Genomic DNA, 22589 nt, shown 5'->3' with positions numbered 1-22589 from the left:
ACATTGAGTGAATTTCGGGCCGTGTGGGCTGTAGCCCCATCCTGTTGGAACCAGAAATTTTCCAACATTGAGACACAACGTTCAGAATTCATGGTAATGGTCATGCCTTTCTTCTCAAAGAGTACGGGCTTATCACTCTGAATTGTGATACGGCACACCACACCGTTAGTTTAGGGGAATGTAGCAGTCTTTCATGAATCATTCAGCGGTTATTTTGAGCCCAGAAGCAGACAGTTTGCTTATTCACAGCTCGACTGAGATGAAAATTTGTGTCGTCGCTACTGAAAAAAGCTGCATTTGCTCACACAGATTTCTGCGATTGGCTTAATCTGCTTCACTCAATTCCTGAGCCAACATCATCTTGTAGGGATAAAACTGCAAATCTAAATGAAGAATCCTCCTCAGACTGCAATCTGACATTCCCAAAGCAACAGCATGCTTTTGAGCAGAACGTCCTGGCGACTGCTCAGTTGCTGCCCACACCAGCTGCACACCAGCTGCACAGCTGCACAATCCATGACCGAATTGTGTTCGCATTAGGAACGGCATTGTTGCACCGGAATGATGAACAGTCGCCGAAAAGCTATTTGAATCGCGATCACAGACTGGTTGTTTTTTTTAAAATATGCAAAGCCTCGATGTACTCTGGTCCAAACCATATTGACTACTGAAATGGGGTGACGGATGGAACACAATGAGACCAGGTGCACCTGCCTCCTCCACCGCAGCCCGAGAATTGACCCCTCAAAACTACTTGATCGGTTCTGCTGCACCCTGTACAATCACCATGACCACTTCAGTGATTTGAAGTGGTCATGGTGGTAGGGACCTGGATGTGCAGTGTTTCTGTTTGAAACACTGCAAATTCAGAGTAATTTGCAGTTATGTGCCGGGGGCTTGTTACAACCCTGGTACATGTGACTCTGTTCCAGGCTGCTTAATGTAAATTCTATGCATGTTTTATGCAAGCAAAGCACGCAGGTAACAGGCGTAAAAATCTTCTCCCTTGCATGCAGGGAGGCTGCAAGGGGAAGATCGTTATCTCCTACCTTCCTTCACTCCTGCCTCCCTATGTTACTTAGTGTTTTTTTGTTCTGTTATATTTCCCACCCTCTCTGTCCTTCTCCCTCGCTCCTTCCCCTTGCCTGCTCCACTGGCGTGCATGCAGTCTGAGCCAACAAAATGGTCCAATCACTGCTATGATGTCAGACAGAGGAGGGAGGCCAGTGCCGGCAGCTTTACCTGGTACTGGACTGCACGTAAGTTTTTAAACATATCTTAGAATTCTGACTCTGTATATACAGGGCCAGGAGAATTAGTGAGAATGTAACATTAGAAACTTTTATAAAAAGATGCAAAAAAAGAAAGAAACTAAAGTATTTACATGAGTTCCCATGGTAACAAAATATTCCCTAAGGGGTTGATCACCTAATACATGTAAATTAAAATAAAAATACATAATCTCTCTATTCTAGCTTTATTAATACATTATGCCAATAAGAGACAATCTACATTGTTAATACTGTAGTATAAAAATGACACAACCACCATAATGATTAATGGCAGATACTATATACACTTATCATTAATGATAACCATAACTAATATAGGGGAGGGGAGATGTATATACAAAGAAAGAAACAGGGAAAAATCTCCTCCTAAAAAAATGTCCTTCAACATTAAGAAGTGCAAACAGTGGTCTAGATTGTCAATTATCTTGCTGCATTGCAGTGAAACTAACCATCTCTGCATGGAATCCAGTAGAATAAATTAGAAAACCTACCTTTATATTGCAAAGAATAGAAAAGCAGAATGCTGTAAAAATTAAATACATATATCACCTATTGAGCTGTATGAACTGAACAACCTATTTGGTATCAAGACAGAATAAGGAGAAGTGAAGCCCTAATATAAAAGCCCTTATAACATGCTCTAATATAGAGAGTAGTTATCTATATTGAACTGCTCAATCAAAGGAAAGGGAGAAAGAAGCAACATCAGTCACCAGAAATACAAGGATCTGGGACCTACAATAGTACTAGATAGAAACCAACATTTAGAAGGTCAACCAACCAATCTCTCAAACTTCCCTACATAAATATGAGATATAAATCAGAAGATGAAGTACTCCTTTAAATATAGTAGCTATCCACTCTTTTGACCTATATTGGTGTGGTATACTGAATAGTGGACTGGGATATTTAATTTATTTTTATTGTTCTGGGCCCATAACCTGTTATGTTTGCTAAAATAATTTAAGTATAATTAAAATAGACAAAGAGCAGTAAACTTTACTGGTAATACGGGAAACTAGGATTCAATTAAACAGGAGGACAGACTATAAGAATTAGAGTGTCAGTTCATGAGAGAACGGGGACAAACACAATTTTATATTTGTAACTATGTATATTTGCTATTGGTCAACCTACTGTCTAGTTTGACAAACACACTCTTAAAGTACGACTACAATGGCTACACCTTGACTTCCCATTCAACAAACCTATACTTGTTATTGTCCCTACAGCATCAGCTTGAAAACAACATAAACTATTTATATAACGCTTTTCTCTTACTTGCTCTCAAATTGAGAGATGTTCCATCAGATAAATTCAAACACCCTATCTCTATCATTAAAAAAAAAAAAAAAAAACCTTGGGGCGGGGCCTGACAGCCACAATGGCCGGTCGCACATTCTATGATCTCCGGCAATGACTGGCAAACAAGCGCTGCTACGGAGCGAACCAAAAGCGACAGCGGCAAACGGTGCCCGGGTACAAGCACAGAACGACATGAGCAATCGAATGATACATGCCCGGCACCAGTGCGCCTCGGAAAAACCTGCACTGGCCATGCGGCCTAAACCAGAGCGAAACCCGTGGTCTGGGGGAGGCGGCCGATCCCCTGGCGCGGGACGAACACCCAAGCGAGAATACACTACAGCCCTGCTACCCCCCCTCTGGACCGGCGGGGGATATCCCGGTCCCCACTGGAGAAGACTACCCCAGCACTCCTACCTGCCCTAACAACAAAACCCTTGCCAAAACGGGAATGTCGGGGCCTAGCTAAAATGGCGGTACAGACGAGGTGCAGAACAAGGCACACGCTTACCAAGCCACCCAAGCACACACTAGAGCTCTTCGACAGACTTTGCACCTACTTTTGGGCGAAACTTAAGGCCAAGAGACAACCCTTCAGAATGGTGATGAAGGTGGTGGCAGCGTGGATCCGCCTGACGGTCCGGCGCAGCCTGCGGTGGTGTCCCCCACGAGGCTCCAGCACAGCCTCCCGACAGAAACGAAGCCGGGGAGCAGTATGGTGGGAGACGGTGCAGGGTTCCTCGGACGGCAGCACACATGCCCTCACGCTCAAGAATGGAGCCAGCCGGCGTGCCCGACCAGACCACCTCCCAGCCACAGCAGTAGCAGGATCGGCGATTGACCGGCAAAAAACGTATCCGCAGCCAACCGGGGAGAGAGCACCAGGAGGGCAACTGCCCTGCCGCGGGAGCACAGCCACCTTCACCTCGCAAAGCGAGCAACCCGTCCTGGGGCAGGACACCCCCTTGATGGACAAATCCAAACACCCGGTGGGCATAGGATGAACAGGGTGTTCCCAACAGCATATGGTGCCGGACTCTAGCCGCTACTCTAAGTGCCTCATGGGACACGGTCACCACTAGTGATAACCTACAGCTCAGATACACACCTCGCAGTGGGTGCCATTACTACTATTTGAATAACTGGACTCTTGTTGCATTGTTTAGTCCTCCAAGTTATTAGTTAATAGTTTCACTCTTCACATAACCCTGCCGGCAAGCTATGCCATAATATACTGCTGGACCAGCCGATCAACTATATAAGCGACTACTGAAAAGATAGCGCTAGCATGTAACACAACATATAGCACTAACTGCACTAGTACAGCTAATATAGCAATGTAGATATAAGCATTGTGACTGATGTATAAGCATCGCGTTTGAAATAAGCATTAAGTTTGATAAAAGCATAGAGTTTGATATAAGGATAACCCATGTAACCAGCATTGTGACTCATACAAAGCGTTTGATATAAGCATTGTGACTGATATATAAGCACCGCGTTTGAAATAAGCATTAAGTTTGATAAAAGCATAGAGTTTGATATAAGCATAACCCATGTAACCAGCATTGTGATTCATACAAAGCATTTGATATAAGCATTGTGACTGATATATAAGATTAATGTTTTCAAATGTTTAAACTCATTCTAGGATGTTCTGGTTCCCGATGGGGGGCCTCACTTATCTTCGCCACAGATATTGAACTCACAGGGACATTTACAGCTTGCATCTTCTAATGTTGTATCGTAATTTATTTTCTGTGCCTAGATTGAACCTGTCTGAAAAGCCTAGCTAGATATGACTCGTTGCATATGCCTTAACCCTCAAAAATAGCCTGTATGCAGATATGGCTAAGAGCCGTTGTATTACTTGGTGGCATGGGCAGGAATAGTGTTCGTCTCACGTTACCTGGGTTAATATTCTCACTTTCTCAACGTATGACAATCTTGACAAGCATTCTATTGTATAAACCATTCGTGTTAACCCTGCATGTCAACTGCAAACACGACAAAACACAGTGAAGCAAAACCAGGGTCCTTCACTTAGTCATTCATTTTACATAATAGCCTTAGCCTATCTAGAATCAAACGACCCACTTCACTCTGCCTAGCAGACACTGTAAGCGATGAATTGACATATCCTGCTTATGTTCACTGTCAAACTAACAATCTGCATAACGAGTACTACTATAACTCTTTGTAAAAACATAGATTGATATGCAGTAATACGATCTTCGAATAGCCTGTCTAGCATATACCTTGTTTTTCTGTGCACTGAAACAAAAAAAACAAACCTTATTCTGTCCACCAAAAAAAAAGGAAACATTGCTTTCATTTTATTTTTTCTCATAAGGAGCTTTGTGCATTGTTACTACAGCTTGACTGTCTTACACCTACAAATCAAACATTCCCCTTGAGATGACTTCTTAGAGTATGTTGCACATTTTATATATCGTAAAGCAATCTATAATAACCACAGAGCTTTTTTAGGACACATTTGTGTCTTTATAGATTATTTTTCTTGTTCGCATGTATCCATTAAAATGTAAAATTGAGTGAGTTTTCAACTTAGCACAATCTGTACTGAATAAAATACAAATAAAAAACACTTTTTACTTTCTTACTTCTTTTATACAATCAAGTGTAAAAGAGCCGAACATCACACAAATCATAAATATAAAATTAAATATGTATCAAAAAGCGGAAATAGTTTTAAAGTGTTACACATGCTAAGTTATGATAATATAGAGGTCACTGACAACGAAAAAAAAAAGATGTTTTATGAAAACAGCGATTTGATGTTATAAATGGCCAGTGGACTAGACTGTCAGCGGCCGGACGCTACTTTGGTGGGTGCTATGCTGTCCTACAATATTTACACATAGAACAAGGATTAGGGCAAAATGTTCTATGATTATTTTAAGCTGGGAAGCCAACATACATTTACAAAATCTCTGTAAATTGAGCTCTAAAATGCAATAACTGTAATACAAAACATTAACCTACAATGAGATAAAAGAACAAATTATTCTAAATTGTGAAATTCTACAAACGATATTGATTATGATGTTGCCAAATTCTAGTGTATTTATTACATGAATGTTGTTGAGTTTTGCTTAACGTACAGTATGTGTTAATGATTGTGATATATAATTATATTACTCACCTTGCTGATGATATATTTAATGTTCAAGAAAAGGCTGTGCAACTAAAACTGGTTATTAGAGTTTATAATATGTCATAAATGTCTACAAATTTAAGCATTATTTGCTTAACACTGCATTAGAAAAAAATATTAAATCAAATTGCAAAACGCAAAAACTACTGATTTAGACATTTTTATAACTCAGCTATACTCTCAGCTTAGCTATTTGAGCCAACATTTTGTATTTTAATATTTAGTTTACCTTAATTTGCCGTTCAGAGACTAAACCCCTAGGCAGTAACCGTCCAGACTTTTCAGCTGCCTTCAATCCGATGCCCTGCCTATTGTTGCAATAATTTACTCAGCAGGTAATCTGAGAACATCAAATACTTAAATTATTTACAGAAAAATAGTGTGAGTATAATATTATAGACTGCTCTTCTACTACCTTATTTTAGGTGATAGACTTTGTAAAATTGCTTGGCACACTCTAAAACTGTTTTAGCAATATTAAATTATATGAAAATACCAGAGAAGGTGATTTTTTTGATAGTTTCTAAGTCCTGGGGCCCTATATGCAGTTACAAATATTTGTCTTAAATATACGTGAAAGGATATGACAACTTATGTCTTGTTTCTGCACTTGTCAGTAAAAAAAAGGAGCTGTTACGCATTTTCAATACCACCAACTGGTAGATATCTGTGGTTACAAAATTCCCTTTGGTTACCATAGTCAACCCTTGCTTTTAATAAAAATCTGCTTATAGTGTTAACGATCACCAGTTAGCATATACTATTGGTAAATGCTACAGCAGCTCCACTTAATCATAATAAAATGTGCACTTAATGTACGCACACTTCATCTGTGATCATGCAATGAGTTGCTCTTAAGCGTAGCGAATTGTAATACATTGAAAACCAATTTACAAACCATATGCTAAAATAGCTGAAAATTTGAAAATTAACATACATTTTGGGTACATACCTGACATTTCTCAAATTGGTTTTCATTTAACTACAATTCACTTTTTAGTGAATAAACCCCTTGAATTCTCCATACACCTGACTTGCTGAATTTTATTATTATTATTGGCATTTATTATTGTGCAGTGCTTTATAATATTCTAAAAGGGGAATTTTAACAATAAAAGGGGCTATTGCAAAATGTTACATGAACAATAGGTTGATGAGGACCATGCCCAAACCAGCTTACCATTTTACAGGTATTTAATAAGAACCATGTATACAGAGACGTTTTATTGCTTTAATATACTTAAATAAATGTACTTTTTTCCCCCGTCGGTTATAATGAGAGTGTGCAGTCGTTAACTTGTTTTTTTCTCTTTACACCTAGATGAAGCAGATGTAAATTTTATTCAGATAGTGACAGGTGTTAATTTTTACATCTAGTTTTGAATCCAGGTGTTTGTAAGCAACTGTCTCTTATTAATATGTATCGGAAATGCTGAAACCTACAGCAGCCGCTAATCATCAGTGATTAATAGTTATGTTTAGTACCATGTAAATAGATGAGCATTGCTACAGCCATGTTCTTGATAATCAACTTCTCAATTAATGACGGATTTCAGCAGGCATAGAAATGGGCTCAGTGTGACCAGTAATGATGCTTTGTATAGTGATACTAATGTAATGACATTATTTTAACACTTTCCAGGAGTAATATTTTGTCTTTCTAACCTTCGGTACTGAATCTGGATCCTGGTGTTAAACACTAACATTCAACTTAAAACAAACCTAAATTTAAAAAAAAAAAAAATCATAAAAATGTATTATTGTTTGCCACTTTAAATGTTGTTTTCCAGGTCATCAGAAAATCTAGCGTCTCCTTACTATTTCAAAATGTATATTTCTCTTTTGCTTATAGGAATGCTCCTATGCAGAGATATTCGTGGTGGCTTAGTGGTCGTATGTATGACGTCATTTACTTTGTTTTTTAGGAGTGACATCATATGTACGGCTGCTAAACTGCCGCATGATACATCATGGAAGCTGTCTTCTTTTCTCTTTAAATGATGCTTACTAATTATATTTTACTAATTGTGCAATAAAGCCTTCTTCTGTATACAAATATGATGTTAAATTGGGAGTGTATCCTGAATCATAAGGCATAACAATGTAAGAATAGTAGAGATAAAATATAGCAGGGATAAAAATAATATTATTGATTGAAGTTTCTTTTATATATGTAATGAGAAAAAGCCAAACAAAAAACATATATACTGCACTACATTCTTTAAGGAAAATATACATTAGTGGATTGGTGGTCTGCACAAACACTAGATATAGCAATTTAGTTTATAGATTCCTAACATAAAGACTCCTAACATAAATGCACATAGAATTTCATTATATATATATTTTTTTATGTATCCGTTCATTTTATGCAGAAATATGAAGGGGATAATAATTATTAGTTGTTATATTGTATCTTTAGCAATCGTAATCATGCAGTTCCCCAAATGAAAAAATGATTGGATGTTATATGATATCTTTAGCAATAGTAGTCATGTAGTTTTTGATAAGCACAAATATTGTTGTAACATACTGTATTATTAAGGGAACTGCTGGCATTTTTGGAATTTATATTTTAAATATTATTTGGGCTATTCGTGAGCCCAGCACCTGTTAGTGAAAGAGAAGAGGGTGCTTAATTTGCAGTTCCCTTGTGCATCTATTTCTTGGTCATGTGAGGACAAGAGCTGGAGTACAAATATAGGTTAATGTGTTTCATCATAATGTATTTTTAAAACTTAGCATTTTTTATCTGTATTTTTTTTAAATACATATATTTTTCATTCATTCTTTTTTTTTTTTTTTTTTTTAAATTCTTTATTTATTGCGTGCAGGGAATTACAGAACATGCCCGGTGTGCCACAACAGCGTATACCGGCTATTAAGATAGTTACAGTTTGTACATTTTCATGGCATTTGAAGAATACTGCACATTTTATATTTTGTAGTAAGAGCAAACTCGTTAAACCAAACGTTTTTCAGTTTTAAGATATACCAATGCTAGTACTGGGTCTGTCAGTTGGTTATGAGTTGGTCAGCATCTATTAACAAGCTGTGAAGTTGGTCAGCATCATATTAACAAGCTGTGAAGTGTGCTCATTCGTATTCTACACGTATACACGTAGTTAGAGAAAGATCAATAATGCTTTTAAGAATACAGTGAATGGCAGATAGAAAAAAAAAAAAAAAAAAAAAAACAGGCTGATTATACTGACAGTATGCACATTCAGGTTTAGAAAACGATTTTAACGCAAGCTTGAGGATACGGTATACCACCGGGGAGCAGAGCTCCTGAACGATAAAGGCACAGGGTTTTGGGTGGTTAGATAGGCAGGTCAGTCTCAATAATAGAAAGTCCCTCTGAAGGCAAATGAAAGATAGCCCCCCCCCCCCCCAGCCGCCCCTACAGACTTGCTGTGCTGGAGTGTGTTCGGGTTGCTGCTAGTCGCTTGGTGAAGTCACTGCGGTGTGCTTACCGCCTATGGGGATCTCCACTGTAGCAGGGGTTGAGGTGAGTGCTCTTCTGCCTCTACAAGTGTCGGTAAACCCCGTGGTGCGGTAATGGTTGCGGGCAGCCGATGTATTTGTGGGTCTTCTTGTTACCCTGCCCGGAGGAGGGAGGAGGCACCGGGACCCCGCTGGAGGTCTTTCTGAGCCCAATCATGGTGGAGGTGATTTGCTGATTGCATATTCCCCAAAACATGCGGGTGTAGGTCGGTGGAAAATTTAGGCGGAACATCCGCGGTTCTCTTACGGCAGGCTGGGGAAGGTTGGCTGGCTTTACAGCAGAGGTGTGCGGCAGAGACACCAGCTTCGGTCGGATGGTTGGGTCTCCTGAAGTGTCGCCCGTCCTTTCCGCGGGGTGAGTGTAGGTCTTTGCTGTCAGGCTTTGGCTTGAAGGAAGGGTACTCCAGGAGGCCTCTGTGGGTCAGTTCGAGGCTTGGTGAGGTCCGGTAGTGCCTGCAAACGGGCTCAATGCCCTGGAGTGCAGCATTGGGGCCGGACCCAGTCGCCGAGCACACAGGCTTGGGCTGCCATTTCCTCAGCTGGTGTGGCCTGACAGTCCAGGGGTGGGTGCTCCAGCCCGCCTGTCGCGGTGTTGTGGTTCCCGTCTGCTGGCAGTCAGCTTTTCCATTCCAGACTGTGAGGCCGCCATTTTGTGTAAAAAGCGCGGGTGTCCGAGAGCAGGCTAAGATTTGTGGGATCTGCTCCTGATGGCGCCGGATCTCTCCATTGTGGACCGGGATAACCCTCCCGGTCCAGGGGGGGGGAACGGGGCCTGTGAGGAGTGTCACAGGGCTGCTGTGTGGCTGCTAGAATGTAGAGCAGGGTGGCGGCCGTCCACCCTGCTACTCTCCCGTTTAGGCCGCAGGCTCCAAAGCTGTGTATAACCCTCCGGGTCTCCAAAGCTCCCGATCTTGGGGTCTGCAGTAGTGCCCACAGCTCCCTGCTCACTTTGCTGTACCTCTAGGCTGAGATAAGAACAGTTGATGCCATAGTATTCGGCCCAGATGGCTAGCTTTTGCAGGAGCCTCTCCCGCATGCGACCGGTCAGCATGGCGGTCAGGCCCCGCCCCCCATTCATTCTTTTTTTAAAATGTAATATATCCATAATCTATTAGAAGGGTTTGTGAGTATTGGGAGAGGAAGTCAGTTGCATCCATAATTATCCTTATAACGAACATTTAGTATGTTTTTTACTTTTTATGCAGGACATATTAACATTATTTCATTGCTTCATCTACTCGCATAGCGTGGGTTATTGCACATGCACATTGCTTGGTCAGTGCACATGTGCCACAGTTTATGTTGGAACTTTTGTATAGAGTATATGCCTTAAAATCTAAAGAATATAACATTCTCTTATTTACTATATCCAGTATTGCAGTGGTCACAAGTTACGTAAAGGATCACGGATTAACCAATTGGAAACAGAGTCTTATACAATTTCACAGTGCAGACAGAGAGCCTGAAAGCTACTACAAGTTCCTGGTTGTGTTAGACATTACTGGGACTCTGCAAGTTTATGTTACTATGTATATATGCAAAGCAGTGGCATACACATGACCCATGGGGCCCCCGGTGCGAAAATGATCCGTGGGCCCCCCAACCCCCCGCGCTTACTCTGGCGGACCGGGGCCGCAACACATTGCGGCGGGCACCTGGTCGCAGAGGTTGCAGGGCTGCGAACCCTGCGACCGCGGTATGTACGCCAGTGCATACAGATGCACACACTTAAAGGACCACTACAGACACCCAGATCACATCAGCTCAATCAAGTGGTCTGGGTGTCAGGTCCCCTAGTTTTAACCCTGCAGCTGAAAACATAGCAGTTTCAGAGAAACTGCTATGTTTCACTGAGGGTTTAATCCAGCCTCTAGTGGCTGTCTCACTGACAGCCGCTAGAGGCGCTTCCGCGATTCTAAGACACTGAACGTCCATAGAAAAGCATTGAGTAATGCTTTCCTATGGGCGGTTTGAATGCGTGTGCGGCTCTTGCCGCGCATGCGCATTCGGAGCTGAGAGGCGGAGGGATCCCCTGCGCCAAGGGAGTCCGGCGCTGGAAAAAGGTAAGTGCTGAAGACACACACACACACACTCTCACGAACAGACGCATACACACTAGCTAACACACACACATTTACTGACAGAGACACACTCAGCGACAGACATACACACTTACAAAACATACACTCTCACTGACAAACACACACTCACTAACAGACATCAAACAGACTCACTAACACACACACAAACACACTCAGTAACAGACACACACAGTAACACAATCACTGACACTCACTAGCAGACACACACTCACTCACTGACACTAGCAGACACACACACTCTAACACACACAAACAAACTCAGTAACAGACACACACAGTAACACACTCACTGACACTCACTAGCAGACACAAACACTCTAACACACACACTCACACTAACACACACACACACTCACACTAACACACACTCACACTAACACACACTCACACTAACACTAACACACACTCTAACATTTTTAGTTTTTTTTTTTATTTAATCCCCCCAGCCTCCTTACCTTTTGGAGTGCTGAGGGGATTCCCTGGGGTCCAGTGGTGCTGCTGGGCTCCTGGGGGGCCGGTCACCCGGCGGGCAGTCAGGCTGGCGGGCGTGCGAGGGAGCACTCTCCCCTGAGTGCTTCCTCTTCAGCTCCCTCGCGCGCCGCGTACTGATACCAGCGCTGGAAGATTACGTCATCTTCCGGCTCCGGTATCAGTGCGGTGCGCGAGGGAGCTGAAAAGGAAGCACTTAGGGGAGAGTGCTCCCTCGCGCGCCCGCAGGACCGGCCAGCCGGGTGACAGCAGGGCCAGCCTCGGGGGGCCCGGAGGTGGCCTGCTCCTGGGCCCCCCAGGAGAAGAAGCTGGCCCAGTGGCTACATACCGGGTCGCAGGGGCGGCCGGGCCCCCTGGTGGGCCGGGCCCGGTCGCAGCCGCGACCCCTGCGACCCTGGTATGTACGCCACTGATGCAAAGTATCCTTCCTGATCCTTGCCTTTCCCCCAAGAGTGGTGGCAGTTTATCCTTTGAATCTCAGGCCTTGCAGAGCAGGGTTAAGCTGAAAATTCCCATGCACAACTGTACTTGACCTAGAAAAATGTAGAAAGACTATTATAGGCACAAAATAACATTTCCAAAAATGTCATCATATTTATACAAAATTGTTAAATAATATGATCCTCTGGCTGCCATGCTATTGTTACAGTTGAATTTGAGATTGTAATTATACTGAGGAATTCTCTATTTGTGTGATCCAGGATACATCTTTCTTCTCTGAGAAGGAGATTTAACACTCTTTGCATGTCCTTGCCCACCTAAAATTTTGGTTACACTCCTCTTATACGCACCCAATCTGACCCAGGCGACCCTTGCCTGCCCCACAAAAAGACAAAGAAAATCTCCAAACTACAAGCCAATTATTGCGTATAGGTATGACTGTATTGCATATCTGGAGGCTACAATTTTCCAATACAATATAAACATGCTCTGCATTTACTGTGGTCTAATAAGTAGACTTGCCCATTCTATTTGGTTAAAATGTGATCCAGAAAAATGTGCGCGGAATAACTGATCATCTGATTCCTGTATCTTCGAAGCACCATTCCACTTTGAATAGCAAATGACAATTGCGATGGCCGAACATGTTATTTTGATTCTGTATTTGGAGTTCCGAGAAAAAAAGAGATGTCTGATGGCTAGGGGATAGCCACTAACTGTTTTATTCACAGCAAAAGTGAGAAGTGAGCAATACAGGGAGGGGAAAATATGTGCAGAAGAAAAAAATATATATTTATATATCATAAAACTAAATTATTTTATAAATAAAATGTGTAGATAGATAGATAGATAGATAGATAGATAGATAGAGGTTTTTGTGCTCTTTTTGGTTTATACAAATATTTTCCTGAATATTTTTTCATGGACAATATTCAGCCAAAATGAACTGTAAAAGTAATGAGCATCGGACATTACAAACAAAATTTACATTTCAGGGGAAATTATGGGTCCGGAATGGTATGGAAGTGGTTAATCGTGTTTATTGCCCAGTAGTACAAACAGTGCTCAATACTATTTTATTATTATCCTGTACTATTATTAATGATACTTAAGCATCATAATTGTCACATTTAGATATTCTCCTTTCCTTGCAGAGAATGGTTCCCGGCTATGCCTCTACTGTAAAATATGCTGATCCAACACTAATGCCAACTGTAAATGAGGAATCAATAAGAAGACAGAAAATAATAAATGAACAATTTAAATGTTATGAAAAAATGAGCAGAGATTCCCCATATTCAAAACCAGGTGAATTATTTTACTTTATGTCATATAAATAATGTGCATCAGTATTTAATGCTAGGAGTGGGAATATGAATGCTGGATGTAAAATGTGGTTATTGTCTTCTATAAAAAAACAGAAAAAAACTGTAATGGTGTCTAGGATCTAGTGGCTGAGTTTAAGAAGTGCTCAGATTATTACTATGTCTAAAATATACTGAGTGCAACAAAATATCAAAGTAACGAGAATGGTTAAACAGATTTACCCTTTCCTGGAGGTACAGTATCTCACAAAAGTAAGTACACCCCTCACATTTTTGTAAATATTTTATATCTCTTCATGTGACAACACTGAAGAAATGACACTCTGCTACAATGTAAAGTAGTAAGTGTACAGCCTGTATAACAGTGTAAATTTGCTGTCCCCTCTGTAGATTATCATTATTATTATTATACTATTTAATTAGGAAAGGTAATGTCCTGTCGCTAAATACCAAATCTAGATGTTCTTATTAGCCAACTTTTGTATTGATCTTAATATCTTAAAGAATACAAAAAAAACGATGTAAAAATAAATATTTTTAATTTCTATAAATCTTTTTTAAATCTTGGATTATTTTTCAACTAACCCAAATGTAATTAAAATGAAATTTTGGGGGCATATAGCTGAACTGTAGACCAAATAGGATTAGTTAATAGCTACACTGGGCAATTTTTTTTTTAAATAAAATCCAATCACAGCATATTTATTTATTACTAGTCAGAGCATTTGTGTTATTTACTATAATTATTATTATTATTAAATTTATATAGCGCCAACAAATTCTGTAGTGCTTTACAATGGGTGGACTAACAAACGTGTAATTGTAAACAGAGATGTTTGAAGGAACAGAGGGGTTGAGGGCCCTGCTCAATGAGCTTACATGCTAGAGGGAGTGGGGTAAAGTGACACAAAAGGTAAGGGAAGTATATTGGTAGAATAGTGCTCACTGAAGACTAGTGTTTTTTTTTTAATGACCGTTGCAGGAGATGAATCTGTTGGGAGCCATTAACAGGTAATTGATATGCTTTTCGCAGAGCATAGGGGCCTACACTGGACATACTTGTGTATTAGGGGGGATACAGTAAGGAAAAAAAGTATTTGATACCCTGCTGATTTTGAATGTTTGCCCACTGACAAAGAAATGATCAGTCTATAATTTTAATGGTAGGTGTATTTTAACAGCGAGAGACAGAATAACAAAAAAAAAATCCAGAAAAACGCATGTTACAAATTGATTTGCATGTCAATGAGTGAAATAAGTATTTCTCCCCTTCGACTTAGTAGAAGACTTAGACTTGGTGGTAAAACCCTTGTTGGCAATCAGAGGTCAGACGTTTCTTGTAGTTGGCCACCAGGTTTGCACACATCTCAGGAGGGATTTTGTCCCACTCCTCTTTGCAGATCCTCTCCAAGCCATTAAGGTTTGGAGGCTAACGTTTGGCAACTTGAATCTTCAGCTTCCTCCACAGATTTTCTATGGGATTAAGGTCTGGAGACTGGCTAGGCCATTTCAAGACCTTAATGTGCTTCTTCTTGAGCCACTCCTTTGTTGCCTTAGCTGTGTGTTTTGGGTCATTGTCATGCTGGAATACCCATCCACGACCCATTTTCAATGCCCTAGCTGAGGGAAGGAGGTTCTCACCCAAGATTTGATGGTACATGGCCCCCGTCCATCGTCCCTTTGTCCAGTCCAATTAGCAGAAGAACACCCCCACAGCATAATGTTTCCACCTCCATGTTTAATGGTGGGGATGGTGTTCTTGGGGTCATAGGCAGAATTCCTCCTCCTTCAAACACAGCGAGTTGAGTTAATGCCAAAGAGTTCAATTTTGGTCTCACCTTAACCAAGTTCTCCTCTAAATCCTTCAGATGTTCATTGGCAAACTTCAGATGGGCCTGTACATGTGCTTTCTTGAGCAGGGGGACCTTGCTGGCGCTGCAGGATTTCAGTCCTTCACGGTGTAGTGAGTTACCAATTGTTTTCTTGGTGACTATGGTCCCAGCTGCCTTGAGATCATTAACAAGTTCCCCCCCATGTAGTTCTGGGCTGTTTCCTCACCATTCTCATGATCATTGAAATTCCATGAGGTGAGATCTTGTATGGAGCACTAGACCGAGGGAGACTGACAGTTATTTTGTGTTTCTTCCATTTGCTAATAATCGCACCAACTGCTGTCACCTTCTCACCAAGCTGCTTGGCAATGGTCTTGTAGACCATTCCAGTCTTGTGTAGGTCTACAATCTTGTCCCTGACATCCTTGGACAGCGCTTTGGTCCTGGCCATGGTAGAGAGTTTGGAATCTGATTGATTGATTGCTTCTGTGGATAGGTGTCTTTTCCAGATTAGAAAAGACACCCTTTAAGAGAGTGCTCCTAATCTCAGCTCGTTACCTGTATAAAAGACACCTGGGAGACAGAAATCTTGCTGATGGATATGGGATCAAATACGTATTTCACTCATTGGTATGCAAACCATTTTCTAACTTTTTTGAACTGTTTTTTTCTGGGTTTTTTCTTTTTTTTTTTTTTTGTTATTCTGTCTCTCGCTGTTAAAATAATCCTACCATTAAAATTATAGACTGATCATTTCTTTGTCAGTGGACAAACGTTCAAAATCAGCAGGGGATCAAATGCTTTTTTCCTTCACTGTAGATAGGTGGGAGTAGCCTTATGTAGAGATTTGTAAGCAAGAACCAGAATGTTATATTGAGCCCTATATAATTCACAGATATCCATGAATTGGCTTATTTTACAATAGACAGGACGATCAAGTATATACTTTCACTGCTTTTATATAAGAATTGTTTTAGTTTATAGGAACCTGTAATAATTGTTACTGTTCATAGATTTAGTAACTAAATATATAAAATGCATTTCATTATTTATTTGTAATCAGTAATGTGCTGTATGAAGTGCTTTCTTTCTTTTTTTTTCTGTTGAATTAAGAAAAAAAGGCTGACCATTTTGTAATGTATTGCCATCATTTACATAATTAGTAAATTATATTAAAAAAAAAATAACTCCACAAGAAAACACTTTAGCTATTTTGATACTCCATTGTTATAAAGTCCCTAGATCAGTAATGGCCCACTTTGGGACTGCCAGTATTTGTGAACTCCATTTTCCATAGTGCCAGATAAGGTTTTCACACTATACATTTCACATTGATATACATTTTTTAGGCTGGTTGGACATTATGGTAAATTTAATTCTGAAAAAGGAACATTATAGGCACCGAGACAACTTCATCTCAATGAGGTGGTTTAGGTGTCATGCCCCCACCCTCCCTTTTTAATCCTGCAGCTGAAAACATTGCTGTTCACACTGACAGCCACTAGAGGCGCTTCCACCAAAATAGCAGAGTAAAACTCATAAAGACCAACTAACTGTCTCGATATCAATAATCTCAGTCAAAGAGGCTGAAAGAGAAAAAACACATGTAAACTCACCTTTTAAAGCCTCTCAATGGGGCCCAGTGACCTACACAGTGACTAGGGCACTATAATGTTAGAAATGCACATTTATATTTCTAACACTATCGTGTTCCTTTAAATATTCTCCCTTTTCTAATGCCTGCCAATGTTTACATTTTCTAAATCAGTGATGGCAAGCCTATGCTATGGGTGCTACCACTGGTGATAACAGACATCTAAAGCAGTGCCAGAGGCTTTTTCATGGAAGCCTACGTACATGTTGCATTTCTGCTCTCGTCCCACATTTTAGGGGGGCAGAATAAGGCAGCAGATATCTAACTATATCAGTGAGATATACCTTATTGATGGGGAAAGAACGAAAACCAATATGGCAAAGATGGAGAATATTTTTTTTAAGCAAAGAAGCTGGAGGGAAGTGATATGGAAATGGTATTGTGGGGAGATGACAGATAAAAAGTTTTAGTTTTTTAGGGGAGAATGATAATGGTATGGAGTGTAGGATAAGAGTACATAGGATGGTACAGGAAGACTGGTATAGAGAGACAAAGAGCGAATATTGAGACAAAACCAGAAGAGTAGGTGGAGGGATGAGTTACAGGAATGGTGGCGTGAAAGTGAATGATACAGAGAGAATTGAAAGCGAAAGAGTGCGGATGGAGAGGAAGGTAAGTGTAAACACAATTTATTGTGAAGTCAGCCTATATTAAATGAGAAGCTGATGTAAATAGAGGTCTGAGATGACAGAGAAGAAGCATGTATGGGTGGAGAGGGACTGCAATGCTGGGAGTAATTCAGTAGAAATTCAGATGGAAAACTTAAAAGAGAACATTTTGCAATTAAATAAGTGATGAAAGGATTGAATTGATGAATGATTGAACAGAAACATGGTCTGGACACTTTCAGAAATGTCTAAAATAAGGTCTAGATCTAGTTTCAATATGCTTGCAATTGCTGTCTTAGACTTCAGGAAACACACCTAAATGAGGCATAACATTTCCCAACATTGCCTTTTTTAACTCAGAATGAATTCTTGAATTCATGACTCCTGTTACTGTGATAGTTTTTTAGTAGTTTCTTAACAGAGCTCACACATTTGCATACATCTTTATTTTGTTTAGGCTATGTGCACATTTCTTTCAAGTTATATTGATTATTATAAAACCAATTTATAGTTCAGTTAAGTTAAGGCATCGATCTTGTAGCAACTTGTCAATGGATGCATTGTTGTTGGAATTGATCCACATATTCCCTCAAGTTTTAGACTCACCCTTTGCTAATTTCATGCAAATCAGCTATTCTATACATTCAAGAAAGACAATTATTGACTGTGAATGTTGAAGCATTCACAAGGGAACTGCAATTTTTAAACCAAAAGAGTTGAGCTCAGAAAAGCTTGAGTTTGAAAATATTTCTAATACAGCTTTTTCAGTCAGTGTTTTTTTACAGTTCCTTTGCCAGTTCCATAACTTTCAACTATCAGAATAGGATGTGTGGGGCCCTGATGGGGCATCGCCAGTGATAGAAACATAGAAACATAGAATGTGACCGCAGATAAAAGCTGCAAAAAGCGTAAGGTCTCGTCAGATACATAAAAAATAACAGCTCTGTCTTTAATTCAAATGTTAGAGATTAAAATAATGTACGGTACAATAGCAAGTGTTATTTTTTATGTATTTTATCTGTCAGTCAAACAGCAGATTCCATTCTAACTGCAGATGGCTAAAACTCAGGTTTGCATTATATTTTGAAATAAATTATCCGTTGTGTCGTCTAGAATAATTTGTATTATGATAGGGGTGCTCTATAAGAATATATAATTAGAGTTGAATAGCATTCATAAATATTATTATGGGTGACCCGGAGATCACATATTCTCTTTGTAGAAATATTCACATCTTGTACCTATTTTAACGCATTGTTAGGGAGTGAGTCCCTGTTCATTGAATTGTGTTTTGTTTCTCAAATTCCTGTTAATATCTCGGTGACAAGTGGTAATTAAAATCATTAAATTAACCAAGTTGCTTTGTTTTAAATTATCAGTCATGTTTTAGATGTCTTTTGCAGAAGCTTCTGCAAAGTTAAAAGTATTCATTTTCTTTTTTCCTACGGTTGACAGAATTCACATATCCTTGATTCATGCTGGTCCTAATTCTAAAATAATTATGTTTTAAATTAACTATTTTTGTTACATTTAAAATATAATTTGGGGAAGTCATTTATATTGTATTTAATAAGTAATAGTTTTCAAAAAGTAAAATACCAGTAATATAAAAAAAAAATCAAACAATATATAAAAATTGTATTTGCAGTTTGTTATTGTTTGTGCTGTTTATAGCGTACACATTTCATATGCTGATAATAATAATAATACATATTTTACTTGTTTGAACAGGACTTTATTGTAATCGGACGTGGGATGGATGGCTATGCTGGGATGATACACCTGCAGGAAAACTTGTTATGCAGAATTGCCCAGACTATTTTCAGGATTTTGATACAACCGGTAAAATGTTTTTTATTATTATTATTTTTATTATTATGATTTTATTTCTGTGTTTCATGAGCAAACTTGTTTTTTATTTCTTTCCAGTCTTCAATGAACTCTAAATCTGCAGTTTTGAGTATATAAAAGGCCCATTCTTTCCTTTGTGCATTTTCCATAGACAATTAAAGCATTATTCTTATTCAGACACTCTGGTTACAAATGCTGCACTCACCCCATACACTAGAAGGCATGGAAGGGAGAGATGGTGGGTAGCCACAATGGGGCAGCAGGGAGGTATTTGTATGGAGAAGAGAGTGAGTCACAAAGGTGATGCATTTGGAAAATAGATCTCGATGGATTTTAAGTTGGCAGCTATCAATCCATGTCTTTATACTGATGTGAAACAGCTAAGCTTTTGGATCCCATGCACACAGAAACTTGAAGCACCCGGGGTGCAATTTGTTATTAATATATTAATAATAATTATTAAAACTTTAGCGTCTCGTTACTTGTGAGTTGAACCATTGTGTGGTTTGGAATTCTTGGCAACACTTTATACAGAATGCATTATGTCCTTTTACATTTGTGTTATATTGGAGGATTTCAGTATAAGGAGGAATTCTTAATAAGGTATAGAGTTATCTGCATGGTAAGAGTACATTTTGCTTACCACACATTTTGTCTTTTTGTATGAGACGGTCACTAGTGCTGTGCATTTAGACATTAAATTATTCAAAAAGTCTCCAATTAACCTTAAAATGCAGGAAGGGTTAGAACCTACTTTTAACCCCCATGTCATGTAGAGAGTTGTAAAATGTTATGTCTTACATTCATGTTCCCAGGTTCTCCCTTTGCCCCTGTTCCAGCAAAGTCATTGCGATAGCATTGAACTAGGATACCCTACAGGAAACCCACTAATATCATTGCTGTAAACAAGCAGAAAAGAGATTTTTGCTGCCCCAAAAAGTCTAACAAATTACAATCATGTGTGAGGAACTGTCTCCTGGGTTTTGATCGATGATTTCCATGTTGCTGGTCTTCTTCCTTGTAGATTTACCTGAGCCCCGATAACCTTGACTCTACAAGCCATGATATTAGTGCCAATTCTCTTTAGCTGTGGCTGGTCAGGGGTCTGGCTCTTAGCCTGTATAAGCCACTTCCTGTCTCTGCATCTGTGTCAGAATATGGTGTTTCCTGTGACTCTCTAATCAAGCTATTTCCTGTTTGTTCAACCTGTTGCTGAATTTGGACCATTTGACTTTGCTGCTTCTCTCTCCCTCTGACCTTGGCTTGCCTCTACTACGTTACCATCTTTTTGCCCCTGCCTCTCATCTCTGCTTAAGACCAGACATCCACTCAAGGCTCAGGGGCTCAAAAACCTGCGTAGCGAGTGGCTACATCTGGCAGAAAACCTTACTTATCCGACTGTTGGACTCCAAATCCTGTATAACATCAGTATCATTGCATCATGTCTGGTATGAAGAAATACAACTTCATTAGTTCCTAATTTTCAAACCAGCATGTGTGGCAGAAAATTGGCAACATCTCAACTCAAGTTTTCCATTTCTATCTTTGACTCTAGATATTTGTTTTATTCTGCAGGAGCGTGCCTGCAAACTTCTATCAGGATAATTTCCTCGTTGTCTACTGTTTGTCTGTGTGTCTGCAAAAGATGACCTTCTGTTATTTAATTTAAATGGCTACAGGTCTTCTTCCCACAGGAACTATAAAGTTTCTTCTGTCACTATTTAACCAACGATCTTTTTTGTACAATGTGTTAAAGTTAAGCTGAAATAGAAGCTAGATGCTGAGGGAACAAATAAAGAAAAAAAGAGAAGCATGTTGAGAGACTGAGAGAAAGTGAAGCAGAAAGAGTAAGGGGGGGAAAGGGTGTAGCAACTGCGTTAAAGATGGCACATCCAGCATATTACTAATTCGAAGAAGCAATAATATGAGTACTCTTATTGTCAGACACAAGTAGTAAGATGCAAGCCTCTCATCTTTTACCCAGTGCAGGCAGTTTAAGACATCATGTGCTTTGTTTGATTGACACTGGAAGCTCTGCATGCATAATGAACTGTGAACTATGCTGCTTTTGGGTTTTAATGTCAAAGACGTCACTGGTGAATTTGTGTTTGAGGAGGATAGAAAACACAAGCTACAGCTGCGGCTTATGCATGCTGATCACCAAAATATTGTTGACACCATCACCTGCTTGTTATGAACCTACATTTGCAAATCTAGCATTCCTGTTCAAGATAAATTGCTGCAGATTTTAAATCTGCCACCTAGGTGAAACACATTCCTTTAGTGCTATAAAATGACTATTTTAAGCATGCTAAAGTGAACCTGACATAACAGATATAGGTCTACAATTTTCTAACCATCTTGCTTAAACTATGTTATACAATTAAGTGTTTGTTTCTTCTGTTAATACTAATTAAAGCTCATATTTTAAATCATTTCCATTCACCCTCTCTCCTGCTGAGAGCCTCAATCATGTTTTCAGTGGGTGCTTCACATGCTGTACGACACACCTGTGTTTGAGAAGCACAAACTTGCAATTTAATAGTCCCCAACATTTTTGTTGGCTTTCTTGTATGTAAAGAGAACTTTTCTTTTCATTCTTTCTCTCTCCATTCTCAGATTGCCTATCCAAATTTTCCTGCAATAAATGTTTCTATCTTTTTCCTTCCATGCTGCTGCTGCTGCTCTCACACAAAAATTGCCCCTCCTCCCTCCTACCCTTTGCAGGAATTGCTTTCTCTTAGGCTGAAGGCAAGCAGTAGAGACACCCAAAGAAGTGTAACTGACATGCAATGGACATATTAGTACATTATTATTGCACAGACTGAATTGACTGACAGGAGGGGAAAAGGGCGTATTTTTTATCTCTGATTTTACTGAAATCTAGATTTCTGCTAACAATTCTGCTTGCACAATTTAGAGATGCAAAATGAGTCTTAAACAACCTGCTGAAGTGCTTTATGTGTGAAGAGATTGTCAACCTGTTTTCATTTTACAAAAAGTGT

General features: G+C 39.6%; 1 protein-coding gene across 1 annotated transcript in view; it reads left to right on the top strand.

Moving 5' to 3' along the window:
* Window positions 1-22589, top strand: part of CALCR (calcitonin receptor) — a 404852-nt gene that overhangs the window by 205884 nt on the left and 176379 nt on the right. Inside the window, exons 3-4 of the mRNA XM_063452257.1 lie at window positions 13469-13622; window positions 19465-19575. Coding sequence (XP_063308327.1) covers window positions 13469-13622; window positions 19465-19575 — 265 coding nt within the window. The remainder of the gene's footprint in view (window positions 1-13468; window positions 13623-19464; window positions 19576-22589) is intronic.

This window comes from Pelobates fuscus, chromosome 4 (assembly GCF_036172605.1).
Source record: "Pelobates fuscus isolate aPelFus1 chromosome 4, aPelFus1.pri, whole genome shotgun sequence".
Classification (NCBI taxonomy): Eukaryota; Metazoa; Chordata; class Amphibia; order Anura; family Pelobatidae; genus Pelobates; species Pelobates fuscus.
This window is presented reverse-complemented; position numbering and strand designations above follow the sequence as displayed.